Source organism: Nuphar pumila, chromosome 16 (genome assembly GCF_984573655.1).
Source record: "Nuphar pumila chromosome 16, dmNupPumi1.hap1.1, whole genome shotgun sequence".
In the NCBI taxonomy this organism is placed as follows: domain Eukaryota; kingdom Viridiplantae; phylum Streptophyta; class Magnoliopsida; order Nymphaeales; family Nymphaeaceae; genus Nuphar; species Nuphar pumila.
The window spans coordinates 84659475-84682618 of record NC_143264.1 but is presented as its reverse complement, the minus strand read 5'-3'; the positions used below and the strand labels follow the sequence as shown (position 1 = coordinate 84682618).

Sequence of the window (23144 nt, the reverse complement as noted above, 5' to 3'; positions counted from 1 at the left end):
AGAAGACTTGGATGAAGATGATAGGAAAGGATATGAATGCTTTGAACTTCACCGAGGGCATGGCATTAGATAGAAATGATTGGAGGAGAAGGATTCATGTGGAAGACCTAGAATGATTTTCTTTTTTGGTTCATATCGCCGACCCCAATTGTTTTGGGATGAAGGAGTAGTAGTAGTAGTAGTTGTTGTTGTTGTTGCATCTTTCGACTATGAATATTATGTTATATATTCCCATCAAAGTTACCTTTTTCATTAGCTTTAAAATAGAAAATCAGCATAAGATAACCGAGATAACTACTTGACTAAAAATAGGCTAAGTTCATTTCTGCTACACGATACATTGGATTATTATCAAATACTACCTAAACCTAGGGCTGGGAAGCTGACCAACCTGCATTTTAACAGGCCAACTGGGACATTGATTGGGCAAGGCCCAATAAAGACCAATCCATCAATAAGGCCGATCTGTTGGGCCCGTTGAATTACGGGTAGGGCAAGGCTAGCCCGTGGACTGACTGACCCGTAGGCACCCCTACTTAAATCAAAGGAACAAAATAGATACCAAATGCTGGTATTTAAATTTGTCAAAATGGACGATAATGTTTGCAACTCCCAAATATGTTAAATATTAACAATAATTTGAAGGAAGGAATCTTAATGCCTAGAATTGGGAAAACAATAACAGATACTTTCACTTGATACAAAGAAACACATAGGCTTACAACAAGGCTCCATTTGGGAGCCTGTGTTGCAGAGGATATGAGAGGGGTGATGGAAGTGAAGAAAATGGGTGATGAGAGTGGAGTTGTCAACTACATCTTTGTGAGGATGTAGTTGAAAAAGGTCCATCTCCACTCTCTTCTCCACTCATTCCCCTCTCCATCTCCCAAGACCTGGCTCCCAAACATCAATGAGGGTAAATGGGGTAGAGAGCATTTATTAACTCCCCACCTCCCCTCCCATCACCGGCTCCCAAATAGAGCCTAATATTAGAAAAAGCAAAATGGATGATACACAAAACTATTTTCATGGTAAAGGCATAAACATTCATCATTGAGTAGCTACATTAATTTGTTTGATCAAGTAATAAGTAATCCCAAGAAAGGAATGCTTAAGAAAATAAACATACACTATAAAGAAGCCCTTGAATATTGGCAACAATCAAGTCTACTAAAGACTTGATAAGAATAATCACTCACAAAGTGCACTAAGGCACATAAATCTCACAAAATGCACTAAGGCACACACCTAAAAATATCAACTTTTATTAGAAAGAATGCTCTTAAAAAGCATAAAATACAAGGGGGCATCAACCCTCTATATATACACTTGAGATGGCCCAAGAGCTAGTCAACTTGGTCAAAAGGAAAAAATAAACAAATAAATAAAATTACAACCACCTGTATACAAAATATATTTGAATATATATATATATATATATATATATATATATATACATATACTATCAAGCATATATGTATGTACGTTGTGAAAAGCGTTGAGGTGTAGCGAGGCGCTCCACCAAAAGCTGAGGCGAGGCGTAAAGCGTAAGCCTCAATTTTTTTTTAAACTTTAAAAAAATTATAAAAAAATATCTAAAAATATAAATAAATGCTTTATTGATGAGATAACAACCAATAAGAAATAGAAAATCTCAAATAAGTACTAAAAAATATAAGATTAACATATAAAAGTAACTAAAAACTAATTATATAACTGGAAAATATATGAGATTAACCAAAAAAGTTAAAATATACTAAGAAACTGGTTACATAACTGAAATAACTAGAAAATATATGAGATTAACCTACAAAAGTTAAAATATATGAGACTATTCTAAAAAATATAAGATTAACATATAAAAGTAACTAAAAAAATGATTACATAACTGGAAAATATATGAGATTAACCAACAAAAGATAAAATATACTAAGAAACCAACTATATAATTCAAAAATATATGAGATTAACCAACAAAAGTTAAAATATGTGAGATTATTCTAAAAAATATGAGATTAACACATAAAAGTAACTAAAAAACTGATTACATAACAGGAAAATATACGAGATTAACCAACAAAAGTTAAAATATACTAAGAATATGATTACATAACTGAAATAACTGGAAAATATATGAGATTAACCTACAAAATTTAAAATATATGAGATTAACATATAAAAGTAACTAAAAACTGATTACATAACTGAAAAATATATGAGATTAACCAACAAAAGTTAAAATATACTAAGAAACTAATTACATAACTGAAATAACTGAAAAATATATGAGATTAACCTACAAAAGTTAAAATATATGAGATTATTCTAAAAAATATGAGATTAACATATAAAAGTAACTAAAAAACTAATTACATAACTGGAAAATATATGAGATTAACCAACAAAAGTTAAAATATATTAAGAAACTAATTATATGACTGAAATAACTGAAAAATATACGAGATTAACCAATAAAAGTTAAAATATAGTAATATACTAAGAAATTGATTACCTAACTGAAATAACTGGAAAATATATGAGATTAACCTACAAAAATCTTGTTGATTATGTCTCAGAAATCTTGTTGTAATTTTTTTTTTGTGCCTCAGGCTTGCGCATTGAGGCACAGAGGACCGCGCCTTAAGGCGAGGTGCGCCTTTTGCGCCTCAAGGAGTGTTTTTGATAACACTGTCAGAAAATGACTTAAAATTCTAACACTACTCAAACTTATGATGCAATTATCGAAATTTTGTCAAGAAGAAAATTGAACCTTGGTGAACACAGAGCCTTGGTAAAGAAATCAACAAGTTGATATTTTGATGTCACATAGGGAATATCAATAGTCTTCTTTAAGTATTTTTCATGAACAAAGTGACAGTCCATTTCTATATGCTTAGTTTGTTCATGAAACATGTGATTTTGAGCTATGTATATGAAACTCTTGCTATCACAACATAATCTTGTAGGATTCTAAAGATCAACTCCCATATCTGAAATAAGTTATTTGAGCTACACAATCTCCATGGTAGTGGTGGTCATTGCACTATACTCAGCTTCTGTGGATGACAAAAACACATTTTGTTGCTTTTTACACATCCACGAAATCAAGGATTCCCCTAGAAATACATAGAAACCAGTTGTTGAGCGCCTCTTATTTGGATCCCCTCCCAAATCAGCATTCGAGTAAGTTATGAGATCTAATGACGAAGAAGATGATAGAAAAACTCCCTTATTGATGGTGCTTTTAATGTATTTGATGATTCTTATGACTGCACCTATATGAGCTGATGTAGGAGCATGGAGTAGCCATGTGGACAACATGAGCTATATCAAGTCTTGTAATACTTAGATAAATAAAAGATCCAACCAGTTGTTTGGAGGGAGTTGGTGTAAAATCCGTAACTAAATAAAAGAAAATGATTTCGAATTCACGTTGGATCCGATCAGATCCGAAAGGCTCACCGCCCTCTCGTGCTTATAAATAAGCATGCGAAGGAGGGTTTCTCTTACGCAGAAGAGGAAACCCTCCCCCGCTCTCTTCTCTCTCCCCGACATTCTCCCGTTCCCCTCCACCCAACCTGCTCTCTCCCTCCGACAACCTTCGTACCCCCCGACTCTCCTCTCGTCTCATTCTTCTCTCGATTTCCCTCTCTCCCCGACTCTGACAGCCTACAACCACCCCCCACTGGAGCTCTGTACTGACAATCCCCTGCAGGTATGCGGATCTCTCTCTCTCTCTCTCTCTCTCTCTCTCTCTCTCTCTCTCTCTCTCTCTCTCCCTCGCTGCTCCCGCTGTCCTCTTGAGTGGTGCTAGTAGGAGGATGTCAATCCTCTTGCCTCTCCCTCATCTCTCCCTTTTTGGTTGGCAGACCAAAACCACCATTGTCAATGGCTCTAGATTTTCCAGGAGGGGGGGGGGGGGGGGGTTGCACCCCCTTTCTCTCAGCCCTCCTCCCTCGTTATAAAACCTATAAAATTTGAAGAGGAAATAAATAAAGGAATTACCTTCTTTTGAGTTAGAATTTGTGTTTTTACTTATATTGTCAATTTTGTATGTTTATACGCTTAATTACACCTTTCTGACAAACAAGGGTAAAATAATAATTTCAGTAATTTTGGTAAATAAAATATTATTAAAGTATTAAATTTAATCACTTTAATGAGTCACAAACCCATTTAGGCATTTTTTGAGGTGTTTCAAACTTAACAAGATATATTTTAATGGGTTCTAAAATAATTTCGTAAAAAGGGTATTTTAGTCATAAAAGTAATTACGAGAAATATTTTAATTTAATAAATTATTGTTTTAGAACCAAATTTTGTCTAAGTTAAGACTATGAGTCACCAAATAGTCTTAGTTTTTGTTTATTTTTATTTACTTTATTTATTTTCTTATAAAAATTTTCTTTTATTTATATATATATATATATTTTTTATTATTTACTTAGATCCTTGGGTCGGACCCGAACTGGATCCAAACCGGACCCACCCTCACTCACGTAAAACCTAACGCAAACCCTCTTTTGTTTACATTTCATCTTCTCCATTCGCAACCTCTTTCCCCCGATTCCTCCTTTTCATTCCCTCCTTCCCCGTTCGGAGACCACCGGAGCAGGGTGCCACCGCCGACCTCCGCCTGTCGGCGACCTTACGTTTCCCTATGCTCTTCTTCCCCCCCTCTTATTTTCCTTTTTTCTCCCGTGTTTTTCCTTTGCTCGGGTGCCGGCTGGGAACACCACGAGGTTTCGTCGCCGTTGCCGGGATCTACCGAAGCGGTTCTCCTCTGCAGGCGTCAGGATTTCCCTTGGCCCTTCTTCTTTCAACAGTGCGAATGGGGCCAACGTTGAGCGACTGCCATATTTCGACCCAGTCGAGCCCTATCCTTTGCCGAAACTTCTCGTTCGCATCGTGGAGGTACGCTCCTCACTGGTTTGAGTTGGTTTGGGCGTTTTTAATGAATTTGTATGATTCTGATTATCGATGGCCCTCCTCATTTTTCCTGTGTTTCATGTTCGTCACATAGGCCCCTGCCCATGTGCATATTTCTTTTTTTCTTTTAGCATTACTGAGTCGTTGTTCCCCAATTTCTGCTTCTTTTCCAGTCTTTTGTCGAGGGTATATGTGTTCTCTGTAATTGAGTGTTTTTACCTCAACCGAGTGACCCTAAGCAGGGTTCTGCTCAGTAACCCAAGGCCAACCGATCGTGATCAATTCTTCTTTCTTCCTTCCCTTATGCTGTTAATGGGCTGAAATACATATATGCGTTTGATTGGATTTTTATTCACTGATTCTTCATTTTTTTTATGCCGGCCGATTCTTACTGTTTTCACGGCCTAGCCCGTGCACCCGATTCTAGATATGGGGAATCGTGCAGGGCTGTCGTGGCACAACAACGAGTATACCTTCATTTTAGCGACCATTTGGTGTTGGTTTTTTCGTTGTGGTTCGTATTCCCAAAGAGTGTCTCGAATTTTTGTGCTATTGCAAGGGGCGATGCTTTGGACTGCATGCGGCCGTGAGATTTACTCCACATGGCTGTCCAGTTTTGTATGGCCTTGTGAACATGCTACTTTTTATTTTTCACAATTGATTTACCTATTCACATTTTGTTTTTTTTTGTCGTTTATGTGCGAAAGCGAGGTTTGATAAGTTGTCGTTATGTGTGCAATTATAGCGCTCTATTCTTGGGAGAGGGACAATTAGATCTTGTCGTGTGGCTGTTGCATTGGACTCTCTGGATCTCGAGTTTCTTTTTACCTTTCGTCACATCGAAAAGGTAGGATTCCTAAACAAAAATTTTAGAATGTTATTCATGTTGTATGATAGAATCTAAAAGTTAGTTAATATACACACTGAATTCATAGCGCAATCACTTTACTAGAAATTGTTTAGAATTGTATTGTCTATATAATTGCGCGTTGCAGGTGCTTAGCTGAGCAAATTGCGCGATGCTTAATTCTAAGCATCGCATGCGGCTAAAAATACCATGCAAAATAAAATAAGAAAAATGCAAATGCAAATGCAAAAAGCCTACAAATAAGATAAATACCCATGGTAAGTAAGTGGTGCAAGCGCACCACAGGTTAATTACTTTCTTCAATGCAACACTCTCCTACTCACACACTCACATAGTTGTGGATATCTAGGACTGTTGACAATTGTAGTTCAGAGACCATGCTGGACATAGTTGTAGTTAGTGGAATATTAGAGTGTGTTTGTTGCAGGTACATGTTTGACATTGTTGTGAAATAAATGATTAAATGTATTGTCGTATGTGAATAAACTGCATCAAATGCTTGCACAACATTATTTTTATTGAGCTTGCTATACATGTAAAATTTGTATCATGAAAACATGCCTAAAATGAATGTATCATGCTTGTAAGTTTAAGCTATGCAAATGGCATAGACTTTTGATTTCATGCATGAGGGCATGAGAAGGTTATCTTCTGAGAATATAATGTTTGGCTCTTACCTATGACTTAATAATAAAGATAACCCCGGACTATGGGTTCATTTGAGACGCCAACAAGACGGGGCTCTCTGGGATGGATGAATCCGTTTCGATCTCGTGTCCTCCCGGGAGAGGAAAGGGCAGTACAAGCCTCATGGGACATGTGTTTTGAGGTCTGAAGACGCCTCTTGTCCTCGTCCCACGGAGGTTAGGGGATAGGTCTATCAGTGAGTCCTACGTGGTAGTACCACAACTCTGCAGAATTAGGGATGCATGCCCAATTTTTCGCCAATGATTTTGGTTTGGCATAGGCCAAGACCTGGGACCATGAGTCTGATCTCCCAACCGCTGCACTGTAGGATTGAATCGCTCGAGAAAGCACCAGTTAAGCCATATGAAGGTGATAAAAAATACATTGAATAATGAATACTTATATGGTTGTTTATAGATGTCTATACCCTCTTTTGTACCAGATGAGTTTGAATAACAAGATAAATAATTAATTAGATTTTTAGGATAATTGCTTTCATATGCATAATCATATATTGTGAGCTTGTATAGACTTATAAGGTTTTGCATGATTATTGCATATGAATTTTGTTACATGTGAATGAAAAAAACATGTTTATGATTGGTCATATGATTTGACCTGTTGTTACAAGCGAAGGGCTTGGTTGATGCACGTGAGGTGCTTGTGTATGCGAGGCACATGAAAAGGGTCAAGATAAGACTTATTCTATTATTATATTTGAATTACAAAGTGCATAAATATTTTGATAAATAACATATGAATATTTATTTGAAATAATGCATGCCTTAGTCATAAGTTGGACATGAGCATGTTCCTTTTGAGTATAAAAAAAGTGAATGATGGCATTATATAATATATTGCACGTTTACTTCACTTTGAAGTATGTTATGAACTGTTAGTTTCATTCATTTATGCAAATGATTATCATGTATATGAATGAATATGAAATTGAATGCCATGAATTAAAATGAGAATGATTTTGTGTTTCCATGCATACAAGTGATGTAATTATGAATGTCATGAAATGAATGATGGTTTATGTAATTAAATATCATGTTCTTATTATGATGTGGATTCTCTTGACTCTCATTTCTAAAATGATGGGAATTTCACTTGATTGTATCATTTTAACTTGAATTGCATTCTTCAAGTTTAGTTTTGGTTTCCTACGAGCATGTGGTGATGCCCTACAATATTTACAGATAACCTCGTGGAGGATTGAAGCGAAGTGCGGGTTGCTACGTGGCTGAAGGCTCCACTCTTACCTACTACGATTCCTGGAGGGATCAGGCAAACATTTTGAGATAGTTAAAAACTTGTGTACATTTTACTTTTTGTTTAAATCCTTACATTTAAATAAGTGTAATATTTTGGAATGAGAACATTTTTAAATTCTATCATTTCATTCCTGTTATGTTCTTGCATATGGTTTACAACTTTAAATCTTTACGTAACTCCCCAATTATCTTAAATCTTGATATGTTTTGTCTTCCACATTTCTTTTTTCACATGTGAGAAGTCTTTAGAGTAATAGTCTCAATCAAGTTGTGTCTACGGATGATTCCATATTGTATTTGATACTAGGAGGCTAATATACACTCACACTTGTGCTCAAGTGGGCCGTCTAGTATTTGGAACGGTTGGAATGTGACCATAGACAAACTTGTTGGCATATTACTTTTGGGAACCATGTGAATTGTTTATATAATTAAAAAGTTTTAATTTTTCTCAAAATTTGGGGTTTGGGAAAGTTTTAAAAAGGTTGAATTTTTTAGTTACGTTACACCCGTCTTCTCATTCCTCTTCTGATTTTCTTCCTTCTCCTACCACTGGCTAGTCGGAAGGAACTGGCCGGAGGCCACCCAAGCATGGGTGCCTCCTCCGCTCATGCGGTACCCCCCTTCTGAGGCCCCTTGCAGCGAGCCATCGATCACATCCCAGGGCTGCTGCCGGTATGGGGTGGCCTGAGCTGAGCTCGTGTTCTCTGCCCCACTGCCTGTGGCCGACATGGGCTTTGTCCCTTGGTGCAACCATGTCTCTCTCTCCGGCCTGGGTTGCCACCGAGATCCCACCTCATGACTGTGCCTGCCCGGTTTCCAGCGCAGTATTGTTGCTGCCTTGAGATCGACAAGGCCCAGCTGAGCTCGGTCACCTTGCCTCCTTGTTGCTGGGCTCGGTCTGAACCGAGCCTAGCCCTGCATTGGGAAAGGACCGAGCCTAGTCTCGGTCCCTTGCCATGGTTCGGTTGAGGCTCGACAGCCAGATCGAGCCCAGCTCGGGTCCAAGCTTGGGGCCAAGCTCGCCTTGGAAACCGAGCCCACCCCCTTGTTTTTCATTGTTGCCAAATCGAGCTTGGCTCGGCTCAGGTCTAATCGAGTCTGGCCCGATTAGGGCCTGACCGGCTCGTTCGCCGATCCTAGCTCAGCTTACCCCAACTTTGGACTCGGCTCAACGAGTCAGATCGAATTCGGTTCGGGTTCGACCCCCGCAATGCAAGCATTGATTATTACATTTATTTTAACTAATTGAATCATTATGTTTCACAATGCAATAAAATATCTTTCTAACACACCCCATCAATGCAACAGACTCGATGCACACACCACGACATGCACAACAAGGTATAAGACTTTAAAGACCCATGCTCAGAATCATCAACGAATCCGACAATCTTTGAGGTAGGGAAAAGTTGCGCAAAGGACAATAGATTATATGAGATTTATTAATGAAGCTTACACAAAATAATCTCCAAGATAATTAAAAAAACTATAAAATCGAATAAGATACATTACACCAAGACACTCCAATTGTTTTGTTTTTAGAGAACAGTATCATCTAATACCCACTAGAATGCATACAAGATCAACAACCCTGGAGCAATGAACAACCAAGAAAGTTGATGGGCTGCTTTTACCTTGCGGAAAGAGAACCATACAACACAGAAGCCTGAGTATGTCCATCAACTATAAAGTTGTCACTATAGGAAGAGCTAGATGCTTCTGATTTCTGTTGGGTACTATTATTTGAAGTTCCAGAAATCAACACTTCATTGCACAGCGCAATGGCTTCCCTTAGTTCACTCACTACCCTGTTCATATTTGGCCTTTTGATCCCCTTATCTTGAGTGCACTCTAGTGCCAAGTCTGCTACCTTCCAGAATGAACTGGCATCATACCTCCCATTAAGGTTTGGATCTGCAATGCTCATATGGTTGCCCTTCAGACGGTTAGGAAGCACCTGCATAAAACAATTAAGAGATGATTAACCTAAGTGCTTGCCATCAAGAATCATAAATCAAACATCCACATAAACCATCTAAACATGAGCACATGAAAAGTTCAGAAATCATTCATCAAAACTTGAAAGTTTGCACTATATTAATGCATTTGAGAAAGGCAAATAAACCACATCGGTTTCCACTTACAGATGGATAAAATTTCCCAAGAAAATTCTATTTCTAGTTTATACAATCTTAAATTCTTATAAAATATAGTTTACTATGAAAAGGGTATGCAAAGAAGGGAGCATTTCATACGAAAGAACTGCAAATTTTACGTAGCATAGAACAGTACTAATGTAACTGCACCACATAACCAATCATTCTTGTGATGATGGTTTCTCTTAGTAGGATCTAAAATTAAATAAAACTTGGAAAAATCTGAGTGGCCTTTTGAAATAAATAATCATAAAAGCTTGAAATTGCCACAATATTATGGATTTTGTGGGACTTTTACAATAGGATGCAGTTTTTTATTTTATTTTTTCACTTTTGGAAACAAACTAGGAACACATATTTCCAGAGTACCAAAGTTCGCACAACATATAGATTTAGGAGAATAATGTGCTTATTGTGGTGTATTCGCAAAAACATAGGCGAATGCATACATGTAGACGCCATGAAGTGCAAGTACGGGTGCTCAATGTTCTCCTCAGCCTATCGACACCCACGATGAGCCCAGACCTTAGGTCGATGGTGAGCGGGACCCTGAACCCAATAAGAATTACTAGAACATGGCCAATACGGTTGGCTTTTGGTTGTTGGCTCTAATCATACATACAACCCAACCCCTCCTTTTATAATAAGAGAGAGGGGTGTGTAAAACCCCCTCCGACGGGTTCGTCGGTAGGGATAAAAAAAAGGGAAGATGGTTCCCCATTTGGGGGAACTGCCTTCCTCGTTGCAGATCAGGGGGTTGAGGATAAACCTCACCCCCCATGATCGATGAGGAGGGTGAAGGTTATCCTCACCCCACCGTGCGCCCCCCTTCACTCGAGCAAGAGGGAGAGCGACAAACAGAAAAAAGGGGGTTTCAAAGGCTTACCGGCATCGATGACGAGGTAAAACCCTCCACCTTCTTCATCTTCGTCTTCTTCATTTCTGCTTTCTTTTTTGGGAAAAAAGGGGGCCGACAACCATTGCTGCCGATGAGTTGCAGAAAAACAAAACAAAAATTAGCCACATTTTCTCTATGTAAACTTTGAACTCTTTTCCTCTGAGAAGTAATACCAACCAAACTCGGACTCTTGAGGTCCCAGATCAGGGTATTTTAAAGTGGTATCAGAGTCAAGTTCACACAGAAAATGTTCATCATTCATAATAAGTTCAAGGACATAGGAAATGATATAAGTCTCTGCTCGATAAAGACACGTTAGTGATTAGATTATTTTGTTATTAGGAATGGATAGCGAGCGAGGAAGTCACAAAGACCCAAGGGCGCAAGACCCTTTTGATCCTTCTGTCGTAAGGAGAGAGGAGTTCATCGCTGCAATGACGATGACTACTCGACCCATGGCAAGCATGACTTAGATAGTTAGAGACTTGACACCATGACCCCCGCCGATTTACATCTTAGTTGGGGACCGAGATAACTATCGTCAGAACTGCCCCTACTCTACTCGAGGGTGACAACCACAACCATGCGGGTGGGGGACTCACCAGTCCTACCGTCAGAGAGTGAGGTCTGCACGTGGACGAATAGCAGGAGATCGGATGACGACTCAAGGAGGAGTTGCGAGAGGTGCATTCCCTAGCGCAAACTTTGCACCTCGAAGAGGGTCTCGTATGACTAGTTTATGGGGATGATATATGTCCCGAGCTAGCAATGCGGCTGCATGAGTGCGGTCAATCAAAGAGTTCCACGTTCAATCAGAGAATCACTTTCTAAAGAAACTAGGAGGGCAACAATTCAGACAGCGGAAGCAGCATGGCAAGCTATAAAAGCCAACAAAAGCGGCCCAAGATTAAGACACAGACAAGTAACTTTGAGAAGTTCAGAGGAAGGAGGCGAGGATGAAGATTCGACTGAAGATCCCGCCTTACCTACCTACACTCCTGCCTCCCCTACCCACAGTCCTTCCTCACCTACTTATACTCCTGCTTTGCCCCAATACAACCTAAATGTTCCTCATGCGAGTCACCCTCATCAGACACAAAGAAGTTCAGGGAACAAACCAAGCTTCAGGTAGATTGAAGAATGATATGGCGAAACATTAGGAATAATTAGCATATTCAGTCTAGTTTTATTATCTTTTGTCTTGCATTGTTTTCTTCTTGCTTTCTAGCGATATTTTCTTTACATGTATGAGATTGATTAATGGAATAAAATGAATGTTTTTATCATAATATCTAACTTGTGATGAAATTTTGTACAAGTATAAACAAACCATATTATAATAAGTTTATTATGTGATAATGTCAATGCAACATAAATGACCACTTGTAAGGGAACATCCTATCTATCTAAGGACATTGTAGTTGCAAGATGAGAGAGGGGCAGCTTGACGCAACGATTGTGGATAGGGAGCACCTTGGCAGACTATCACAAAGGGCGCCTTCATCATCCCCTACCATGGAAGGTACACAAGTTCAGGGAGCTCATGCATCGTTTCGTACCTCTAAGTGGCATGCTTCACATGAGGGTGGAGAAGAGAGCTTGAAGATCCCACAAGGATCGCTAATGAGAAGCTCAGCAGGTGAAAGTACGAGGATACCTCCTGAATATACAACAAATCACATTTTATACGAGCTCTTGCAAACAACTCGAGCTCAACTGAGTCAGCCCCAAACTATTATTTCTGACATCACCTCTTGGGTTGAGAGGCTCAAGAACATGCAACCCTCACTTTTCGATGACACTCCTCATGGTGTTATCGCGAAAAATTGGCTAATACAAGTGGAAAAGGCCTTAGATGCCATTCGGTGTCCAAAGGATCAGAGGGTTTAGATAACTGTGTCGAACTTGACTAGCGATGCCGAGCATTGATAGAGGTCCATCAGGGATACTTTGGAGCAAGATACATATTTGCCTTGGTCTACCTTTGTGAGGAGATTATACAAGCAATTCTTTCAGAAGTGCTTGAGAGTGGAAAAAGAAGAATAATTCAGGAAGCTGAAGTAGAGCGATATGACTGTAGCCGAGTACATAACTCGATTTAACTCTTTTTCTTGTTTTGCCAAGTCTTTGGTGACAAATGAGAAAGAGAAGTGCAAATGTTTTAAGAGGGGCTTGACACCTGAAAATCTAAGCTAGGTAGGGCCATAAAAGTTAAAAAAATACAATCAGCTCGTGGACTACGCCTCTAGATATGAATTTTGGAAAATGAGAACAAAAGAAAAGCCCCAAGAAAAGGAAAAGCCTAAGACGGAAGACAAGGCCCAACACAGTGGTAGCAATGTGATAGAACCCTCTCGAAGGAAGTTTTAGTATAAAGAGAGATTTCAACGAGAGAATAAAAGGCAATGCGAAGGCCAGACCCAAGGCATGCACATCAAGAATGTGAGCGGTCAACAAGCTAAGAGGCAGAAGATTCAGAAGACAACCCAATTGGTCAACGCTTGCATGACTTGTGGTCTTCAGAGACACGAGAAAAAATGTGACTTAAGGAACGTGAGGTGCTTCAACTGCCCGTAGATGGGTCACTATGCCAATGATTGCCCATAGCCTGATCGAAAATACAATGCACCGTAGAAGCCGAAGGCCGTGCTTACAGGACGGCTCTCCAAGAAGCTCTAGCTAGCCTTGAAGTGGTTGAATGTACACTTTCTGTTTTGGGTATTCTAGCATATGTGTTATTTGACTATGAGGCCACACATAGTTTCACTACTTCAGCCTTTGGGAAACGGTTGCCAGTAGCACCATCTCGTTTGTGTGTTTCTTACTTGATAGAGACACCTATAGGTGCGTCCACTGTGGTGGATACAGTGTATAATAACTGTATAGTAGAAATCGAAAATTGTGAGTTTCTTGTGAACTTATTGCAACTCAACTTCAAAGATATAGACGCTGTTCTTGGTATTGATTGGTTGTCGGACCATCATGCCACCATTGATTGCAAAAGAAAGTGTGTCAGCTTTCAAACACCCTAGAATTCTACTTTCACATATCAAGGTGTTAGGAAGCTATCCAAGCTAGCGATCATATCTTGCATGAAGGCCAACAAATATATTCAAGAAGGATGCATTGAATTTCTGGCCTACATGAAGATCGAAGTAAGTGGAGATCTCTCCATATCAGGTGTGAACATAGTTCGTGAATATGATGATGTTTTTATGAAAGATCTACCAGGCTTTTCTTCTGATCGTGAGATTGAGTTCCAAATTGATCTAGTTCTGGGAACAACGTCCATTTTCAAGGCTCCCTATCGGATGGGACCAACGAAACTTAAGAAACTTAAGGAGAAATTACATGAATTATTAGAGAAAGGTTTTATTAGACTGTCAATATCTTCTTGGGGTGCTCCAATCCTCTTCGTTAAGAAGAATGACGGATCACTGCGAATGTGTATATATTTTCGGTAACTAAATGTAGTGACCATCAAGAATAAGTATCCATTACCGCGAATTGATGATTTGTTCGATCAACTGCAATGAGTTGCATGTTTTCGAAGTTGGATCTAAGATTGAGTTATCATCAGCTGAGGATTAAAAGAGAAGATGGAGCTAAGATGACATTTAAATCTAGATATGGCCATTATGAATTCTTGGTCATGTTTTTTTGTGTGACTAACGCACTAGCTGCCTTCATGGATATGATGAATAGGGTCTTTAGACCCTATTAGGATAAGTTAATGGTGATATTTGTTGATGACATCCTTATTTATTTCACCACGAGAGAGCAACATGAAGAATATCTGAGGATAGTAATGCAAACACTCAGAAAACATCAACTTTATGCTAAATTCTCTAAGTGTGCATTTTGGTTGGAGCATGTGTCTTTTCTCGGTTATATAGTTTCTAAAGATGAAATTATGGTAGACCCTGTAAAAATTGAAGCAGTTACCAATTGGGCTAGACCTAAGAATCCTACTGAGATTCGAAGCTTCTTGGGATTGGCTGGGTACTACTGACATTTTGTGGAAGGGTTTTCTTTGTTGACAGCTCCAATGAAAAAGCTCACTAAGAAGAACGTAAAGTTTGAGTGAAACGATAAGTGTGAGCAGAGTTTTCAGGAGATAAAGAAGTGTTTGACCATTGCTCCAGTGTTGGTCTTACCGTCTGGATTCAGAGGTTTCACTATTTACAGTGATGCCTCTCATAAGGGATTATGATGCGTTTTGATGCAGCACGACAAGATGATAGCTTATGCATCTTGCCAACTCAAAACACATGAAGTTAACTACTCAACACATGATTTGGAGCTAGCAGTGTTGGAGATACAAAATGACTTAAGCTTGAGTGAGAAACCTATAGAGATCTTGGATATGAAAGTGCAAAAATTAAGAAATAAAGAGATACCTCTGGTATTAGTCAGATGGAGTCATCACAACAATAGTGAGGTTACATGGGAGCATGAATCAGACATTCATGAATAATTTCCTTAAGGATTTCCAGGTAAGATTCAAGACAAATCTTCTTTTAAGGGGAGTAGAATTGTAAAACTCACTCTGACGGGTTTGTTGGGGGAGATAAAATAAAAAGGGAAGACAGTTCCCCATTTAGGGGAACCGCTTCCCCCATTGCAGAGCAAGGGGGTTGAGGATAAACCTCACCCCCCATGATCGGCGGGGAGGGTGAGGATTATCCTCACCCTATAGCCCTCACGGTGCGCCCCTCCCCCCTCACTCGAGCAAGACGAAGAGCGACAGAGGGAGACAAAAAGGGGGGGGGGGGTTCAGAGGCTTGCCGACACCGACGATAAAGTAAAACCCTCCACCTTCATCATATTTTTCTTCGTTTCTGCTTTCTTTTTTGGGAAAAGGGGACCGACAACCACTGTTGCTGGCGAGTTGCAGAAAAAAAAATTTGAGCCACATTTTCTCTGTGTGAACTTTGAACTATTTTCCTCTGGAAAGTAATACCAACCGAACTCGGACTCCTGAGGTCCCAGATCAGGGTGTTAGAGGGTGGTTACATGAACGTGGTCTCTCCACATTCACGTAACCTCCCCACCCCACTAACCCCTATTAACTTCTCACTAAAAGCCCATTAATAGTGTCAAACATGGTCACCTTATGGGTTGGATCCAAATCCGTAATATTCAACATTCTTTCACTTGACCTATTGACACTAAAAGGGTACTAAACGCGGTTTATACCGTTATCTCGATTTAATTCTTTATTTGGGTTCACATGCTATCCTTTGTCACAAGAATGAATCATATGAGTCATGGGAATGAACACTTCTTTATGAAATGTCTTATTTTCATGTACTATAATACAATTTATTTTTAGTGTTTTATCATGTTAAGATTACCTTTATGAATAGGTTGGTCTCTTACCTATTCTATTGGTCCTTTAATATTGTTATTCCGTTACTCTCTCTAACCATATAAGCGATCCTTTATGCAAAATCAACAATACATAAAGCCATAGAGAATCAATTCATTTTCGTAAATGTGATCACATAATGTATTGTCATACATCAAAAAGAATAAAAAAGACCCATCCCCTTTATATGTTGAAAATACAATCCCGGTGCTATCCTTTTAGTAAGGGGATCCACAGTCATTTTCTTTCTCCCAATTATATCAATACATACCAGATGATTTTCAGTCATTTCTTTAAAAGCAAATTATTTTAACTCCATGTATCTGTGAGAGATAACGCACCTTCGTCCAAACTTCATCCACTGCAGAGGAGAAAGGGATTTGCAAGAGAGAGAGGTGGCAATGACTGACACGATTCACTTATGTTGAATCGTGCCCTATATTCAGTATTATATGTGATACAAACTGGATTGGGTCTATTGGTCCAGATCCGATAACATCAAAATGTAAATATAATACAGAAAAACATGTGGGTAGTTTGGGTCTCTAGAACCAGACCCATACGCTTCATTCTCAATACGCTCCCTCAAGTTGTGCATGGTTTTGCACCATGGACAACTTGTTCTTCAAGAACCAAAAGTGCATGTTGGTAAGGCTCTTAGTGAACAAATCGGCCACCTGATCAGCCATAGGAACTTAAGCAGGATCAATTTCTCTATCTTCTATCTTTTGTCGAATTAAGTGTTGATCAATTTCTATATGCTTTGTGCGACCATGGTGAATAGGATTAAAAGCAATCTGTATGGCACTTTGATTATCACACAAGAGAGTGGTGGGTAGAATGGATTCTCCGACTTCAGTCAAAAGATGTCTCAGCCACATGGCCTCTACCGTAGTAGCCGCCATTGCTCGATACTCAGCTTCAGTACTAGATCGTGCAATTGCACGTTGTTTCTTGCTACTCCACGCTATCAAGTTCCCATCAAGAAAGACACAATATCCAGAAACCGACCACCTGTCATCTGGATCGCCAGCCCAATCTGCATCTGTGAATACATCCGTGCGATGTTCCCCTTTGGCCTTGGATTGATGATAAACTAGACCATCTCCAACGGTTTCTTTTAAGTATCGAAGAATTCTCTTGACAACATTCATATGCTCTGTTCGTGGGTCATGCATGAATTGTGAGACTTAATTCATTGAATATACAATGTCTGGTCTAGTGAAGGTGAGATATTGAAGCATACCCACAAGACTCCGATATTGCTTGGAATCTTCATATGCTTCCCCATCCTGGGAACCGAGTTTATGGTTGAGGACACTAGGAGTGGGTAGGGGTTTACAATCTTTCATGCCTGCCTTATCCAATAGGTCTAAAGTATATTTGTGTTGGGTTAGTGAAAGAGCTTCATCCTGTCGATCCACCTCAACCCTTAAGAAATAACGCAAAACTCCCAAATCTTTCATTTTGAACTAGCGACTCAGTAAAATCTTAGTAGCTTCTATGTGTTCATCAGAGTTCTCAGTAATAATAATATCGTCCACATATATTAGAATCAAGGTGCGTACTTGACGATCTCGAAAAATAAAAAGCGAATGATCAAGATGGGATCGAACAAATCCATGTCTCTGAACTTCAACAGAGAAGCTATCAAACCATGAACGAGAGGCCTATTTTAGCACTTAGATGGCTCTTCGTAGCTTGCAAACATGTGTTGGGGCTATATTCTGTATAACCAGAAGGTTGCTCCATATACACCTCTTCTTTGAGACTGCCATGCAAAAAGGCATTTTTGACATCAAGTTGGCTTAGAGTCCACCCATACTGAACTGATAAGGACATAACTAATCGAATAGTTCTCATCTTAATCACATGATTAAAAGTTTCGTCATAATTTTGCCCATATTCTTGAGTAAACCCTTTCGCTACTAGTCTCGCCTTGTAGCGTTCAATGCATCCATCGGGTTTATACTTGATTTTATAGACCCATTTAGATCCTACAACATTCTTGTTCGATGGTCTGGGAACAATCTCCCAAGTCCCACACTCATGTAAAGCTTTCATTTCCTAGTTCATGGCCTCAACCCATTTGATTGACATGGATGCTTGTGAGAAACTGATAGGTTCATCATGCTTTTCAATCTGAGATATGAACAACTGTAAGTCTGTAGAGAAGTTGTTATAACTTACCCATCTTTCAATGGGGTGGCGAATCCTCTCAGGCCTCCTGGGTTGCACAATAGGTTGCTGGACATTGTCATTGTTTCGCCGCACAGGTAATCCTTTGAAACTTTGTGACATCTGAAACGACCGACATAGTATTATCTTGTGTGTTTGCCAACTTTTCCTTTTCTGGATATACATTCGTACTATCTTGTTGTGCAGATAGTGTGTGACACGAGGGTACGTCATGCGTTGCCATTTGATCAAGCACCTCAGCAACAAGCCATGGCTGATAACTTTCAGCATCCTTACTGTGTCCCTCTGCACTTCCTGAATCATCAACATGAGTCTCGTCAAATACGACATTTCGTGAAACTCTGATGCGATTGGTAGTGGGGTCATAGCACCGATATCCTCTATACTGATCGACATATCCAACAAACCTGCACTTGCATGCCTTGTTTTGAAACTTATCACGTTGAGAATTGTCAATGTAAACATAACATATGCAGCCAAACACACGCAATTCATTATAGTTAGGATGGACCCCAAAGAGTGTAAAATAAGGGAACTGGTCTGCTAGCAATTTCATTGGCAGTCGATTTATGACATAGACAACTGAATGAAAAGCTTCTGTCCACAAATTTAAAGGAATATGAGTGGCATGTAACATACTCAACACACTTTCTATAATGTGCCAGTGTTTTCTTTCAGCCACGCCATTTTGTTGTGGTGTGTGTGGACAAGATATTCAACGACCTATTCCATTATCTTGAAGAAATTCAGTAAATTCCTTCGATGAGTACTCTCCTCCACCATCACAATGGAAATATTGAATTTTAGTAGAAAATTGATTACCAACTAAAGCATAGAACGAGCAGAAAAGCTTGAAGACTTCAGATTTATGTTTCATAAAATAAATCCAAGTGTATCTGGAATAACTATCAATGAAGGTAACATAATAACGACTGCCCGATAAGGAAGTCTGCGGGGCAAGTCCTCAGACATCAGAATAAACAATTTCAAAAAGCACAGGAGCTCTTTGATTTATTGAGTGAAAGGGAATAACATGACTTTTACATAATTGACAACTGGAACAAAGATGAAGATCAACCTCAACATTCAAACTAGACTGCGGAACAAGTCCTCTGGACACAAGCTTCTCAATAAAGGAATGATTACAATGACCAAGACGACGATGCCAAATTTCTGGCTTATTACATTGAGATAGACTAAAACAATTTTTGCATGACACTGAACGAGCTTGCTGTGAATTTATTGATGCATCACGAACTGGAAGAGATTCCTTGAAGACATACATGTTTTCCTGTCGTTCTCCTTCAACGAGCGTCTTTTTCATGAGAAGGTCCTTGACACATACGGAAGGAGTAAATTTGACAGAAGAATTAGTATCATCGACAAGTTTAGAAATAGAGACAATGTTTTTAATAATGCTAGGAGAATGATAAACATCAGATAAAGGTAATGAGGAATTGAGAAGTGGAAGAGAAATATTTCCAACATGGGAGATAGAATGAAGAGCACCATCTCCAGTTTTAATACTAAATTTACCACGATAAGGTATGGGTTTCGAAATCTTGCGAACATCACCTGTTACATGTGCAGCAACCTCGGAGTCAATGTACTAAGTCCCCTGCTCAGTTTGTTTGAAGCTTAACTCTGAAAGAGCAGAAATCAGGAGATTTTTCACATTTTCCTTTTCATCACCTTTAGGACCACCCCCTACGTGCCCTCTAGTAGAAGGCCCGACACCATTAAATTTGCCTTTGTTTTGCGGATTATGCCAACAATTTGCTTTAATATGCCCCCCTTTTATTACACTGAAAACATGTCGGTATATTTCTAAAGTATTGGTTCCCTGGATACGAGTTAGGTGACATGTTTGTGTGGGAAGTAACCCACGGCCTCCTTGGTTACCTCTTCCGTATCCACGTCCACCTCGAAAACCCGCACGTCCTCGCCTTGACGCTATTCCTATGACAAGTACCTCATGATTATTGGAATTTAGAGCCATCTCCTCACCTCTAATGGTAACCCCATATTACAGTAGCTTAGCTCGTAGATCTTCAAAACTGAGCAATGAAGGAAGGCATAAAAGAGAGGTGACTAACATGTGGTAGTCAGATCCCAAACCATTCAGTGCCTGTTGAACCTTTTCTTTGTCAGGAATCACGCAACCCACCATGGCTAGTTGATCTGTAATACTCTTGACTTTGTTCATGTACTCTGTAACTAATAAGCTCTCTTTCTTCAAGAGCTGAAATTCTCTCTTTAAATGCAAAATCCTAGCTTCTGAAATCTGTGAATAAGTCTGAGCCAATAACTGCCACAACTCTCTGGCCGAACATTCATCTGGAATGGCCACTAGTACCTCTTGGGAAAGCGTAGGGGTAATGTAAGCCACAACCACTTGGTCTTTTCTTCTCCATGTTGCAAACTCTGAATTACAAACCAGTTTATTGGAAACCTCCCCTTTATCATCTCGTTCTTTCTGCAGGACAAATTCTGGTGGTGCATGAATCGTTCCATCAAGATATCCAGAGAGATCCAGACTCTTGATAAAATGCAAAATTTGTCGCTTCCAGGTCAAGTAGTTTGAGTTGTTTAATTTCTTAGATATGAGTTGTCCAAGGAAACTGGAAGGAAGGAAAGGAGAATCCATGTGAAAGGTAACAAGGGAACATTCTGACCAATAGTTAGATATTTTCCAGCAATGTAAGTTTTTTTTTTGTTTTTTTTTTTGCGAAACAAATTAAATTGCTGCAAATAGTCAGAAGTAATCAATAAAACAAGACAAGATAATGATTTGAAATTTTTGTTAAAAGGAAACTTTGATTAGGTTTTAGGAGTAACAAACGTGAAGATGAGAGAGGAAATTTCACGTTAAAACAGAGAACTAGGTCAGGTCAGATTTCACTGTGGGACGTTGAAATCTTATTCAGATCTGATTCAACGTTCTGAACAAGGAAGAATAATTAGAACAAGGTTTGACTGATACGATAAAAATCGATAAAAGACAAGAGAGATTTAGATTTAAAATAAAAACCTAATCGATTTAACTTTGCTGGAAAAAAAATCGATCCAGATTTAATGTAATATGACTTGGAATGAAAACACTAGATCGGGAACGATTCGATCCAGCGCTAGAGAAGAAAAGAATAACCAAGGTTTGAGTTTTTTTTTTTGCAAGAGAACACATGACCAGACTTTTAGGCGTGAACAGATGCAATATTGAGAGACTGAAAACTTTAAAAAAAGAGGAAGATGTCTAAGGATTTAAGAAAGAGGGAAGCTTCAGCCTGATACGATGAAATAGATTTTTTTTTGAAACAACAAAAGAATGAAATCTAATCTGACGAGATCAGATTTAGAATCAAAGGAAGGAAGAAAAGAATCTTAAGAAAGAGGGAAGTTTCAACTTGATACGATGAAATTGATTTTTTTTTTGGAACAGAAGGATGAAATCTAATCTGAGGAGATCAAATTTAGAATCAAAGAAAGGAAGAAGAGAATCTCGATCTGGAACTTACTTCTCAACCCGCTCTGATACCATGTGAGAGATAACGCACCTTCGTCAAGACTTCATCCACTGCAGAGGAGAAAGGGATTTGCAAGAGAGAGAGGCGGCAATGACTGGCACGATTCACTTATGTTGAATCATGCCCTATATTCAGTATTATATGTGATACAAACTGGATTGGGTCTATTGTTCCAGAGCCAATAACATCAAAATGTAAATATAATACATGAAAACATGTGGGTAGTTTGGGTCTCTAGAACCAGACCCGTATGCTTCATTCTCAATAGTATCAACACGAGGTTGAACTCTTGTTATTTGAGAAGGACTCATCTGCTTCATTATTACAAAAGATCTTCATTGGTCTCTCAACCAAGACCCATAATGAAGTTTTTTATCCAAATGGCCTGAGACACAGTCTCATATAAAGTAATAAATTCTGCCTCCATAGTATGAGCAACAATGGTAGACTGCTTTTCACTTCTCTATGAGACAACACCACCTGCTAATAGAAAAATGTATCTAGTAGTGGATTTTCTACTGTTGAGACATCCTCCTAAGTCCGCATCAGAATATCCAATGACCTCTTGGTGGTCAGCTTTTTTATAGGTCAACATGTAGTCCATTGTTCCTTATAAATAATGCATGACCTTCTTCGTTGCCTTCTAGCGTGCAATGCCTAGATTTGACTGATATGTACTAAATAAGCATTCTCATAATAAAATGCTATATCAGGTTGTGTGCATGTATGCATGTATTGCAAACTCCCAACCGTCGAAGCATGAGACAACTGTCATTTGAGCCTTCTCATTATCATCTTGAGGGCAGTCTTTTAGGCTCAATTTATCCCCTTTCACTATGAGTGCCGAATCAAGAGAACAATTCTTTATCCCATATCTTTTAAGAAACTTAAGGATATACGATTTCTAAGAGAGACCGAGGACACCCTTAGTTCTATCATGATGAATCTCGATTCCAAGGACATATGTGGCCTCACCCAAGTTCTTCATATCGAAATAAGAAGAACAAAAATCTTTTGTCTCTTGTAGTAGATTCAAATCATTAGTTGCAAGAAAAATATTGTCAATATAAAAAAAAAAAATTATGAACTCACTAGTCTTAATGTAAATGCATTGATCAACAATATTTTCAGTGAATCCAAAGTTCATAGTTACATAATTGAACTTTTTATACCACTGATGGGAGGCCTGTTTAAGTTCATAAATTGATTTTTTCAATTTGCAAACTAAATTA

The 23144-nt window shown here is 38.9% G+C and overlaps 1 protein-coding gene and 1 long non-coding RNA gene across 3 annotated transcripts in view; one reads left to right on the top strand and one right to left on the bottom strand.

The window, feature by feature from the left end:
- The first annotated feature begins 4458 nt into the window (after positions 1–4458).
- On the top strand, positions 4459–7884 carry LOC149813932 (uncharacterized). The gene is made up of 3 exons (XR_016428354.1): positions 4459–4914; positions 5675–5776; positions 7687–7884. It is a non-coding gene; the product is annotated as an uncharacterized LOC149813932 (long non-coding RNA).
- Positions 7885–9173: 1289 nt separating this feature from the next.
- LOC149813931 (putative LRR receptor-like serine/threonine-protein kinase At1g05700) overlaps positions 9174–23144 on the bottom strand; it is a 29760-nt gene continuing 15789 nt past the window's right edge. Inside the window, exon 14 of one of the 2 annotated variants that reach the window (XM_089991369.1) lies at positions 9174–9721. In XM_089991369.1, the coding sequence (XP_089847495.1) occupies positions 9395–9721 (327 nt within the window). In that variant the 3' untranslated portion in view covers positions 9174–9394. Of the gene's footprint in view, positions 9722–19312; positions 19722–23144 lie in introns of those variants that run through there. The other variant, XM_089991368.1, reaches the window with a different exon arrangement.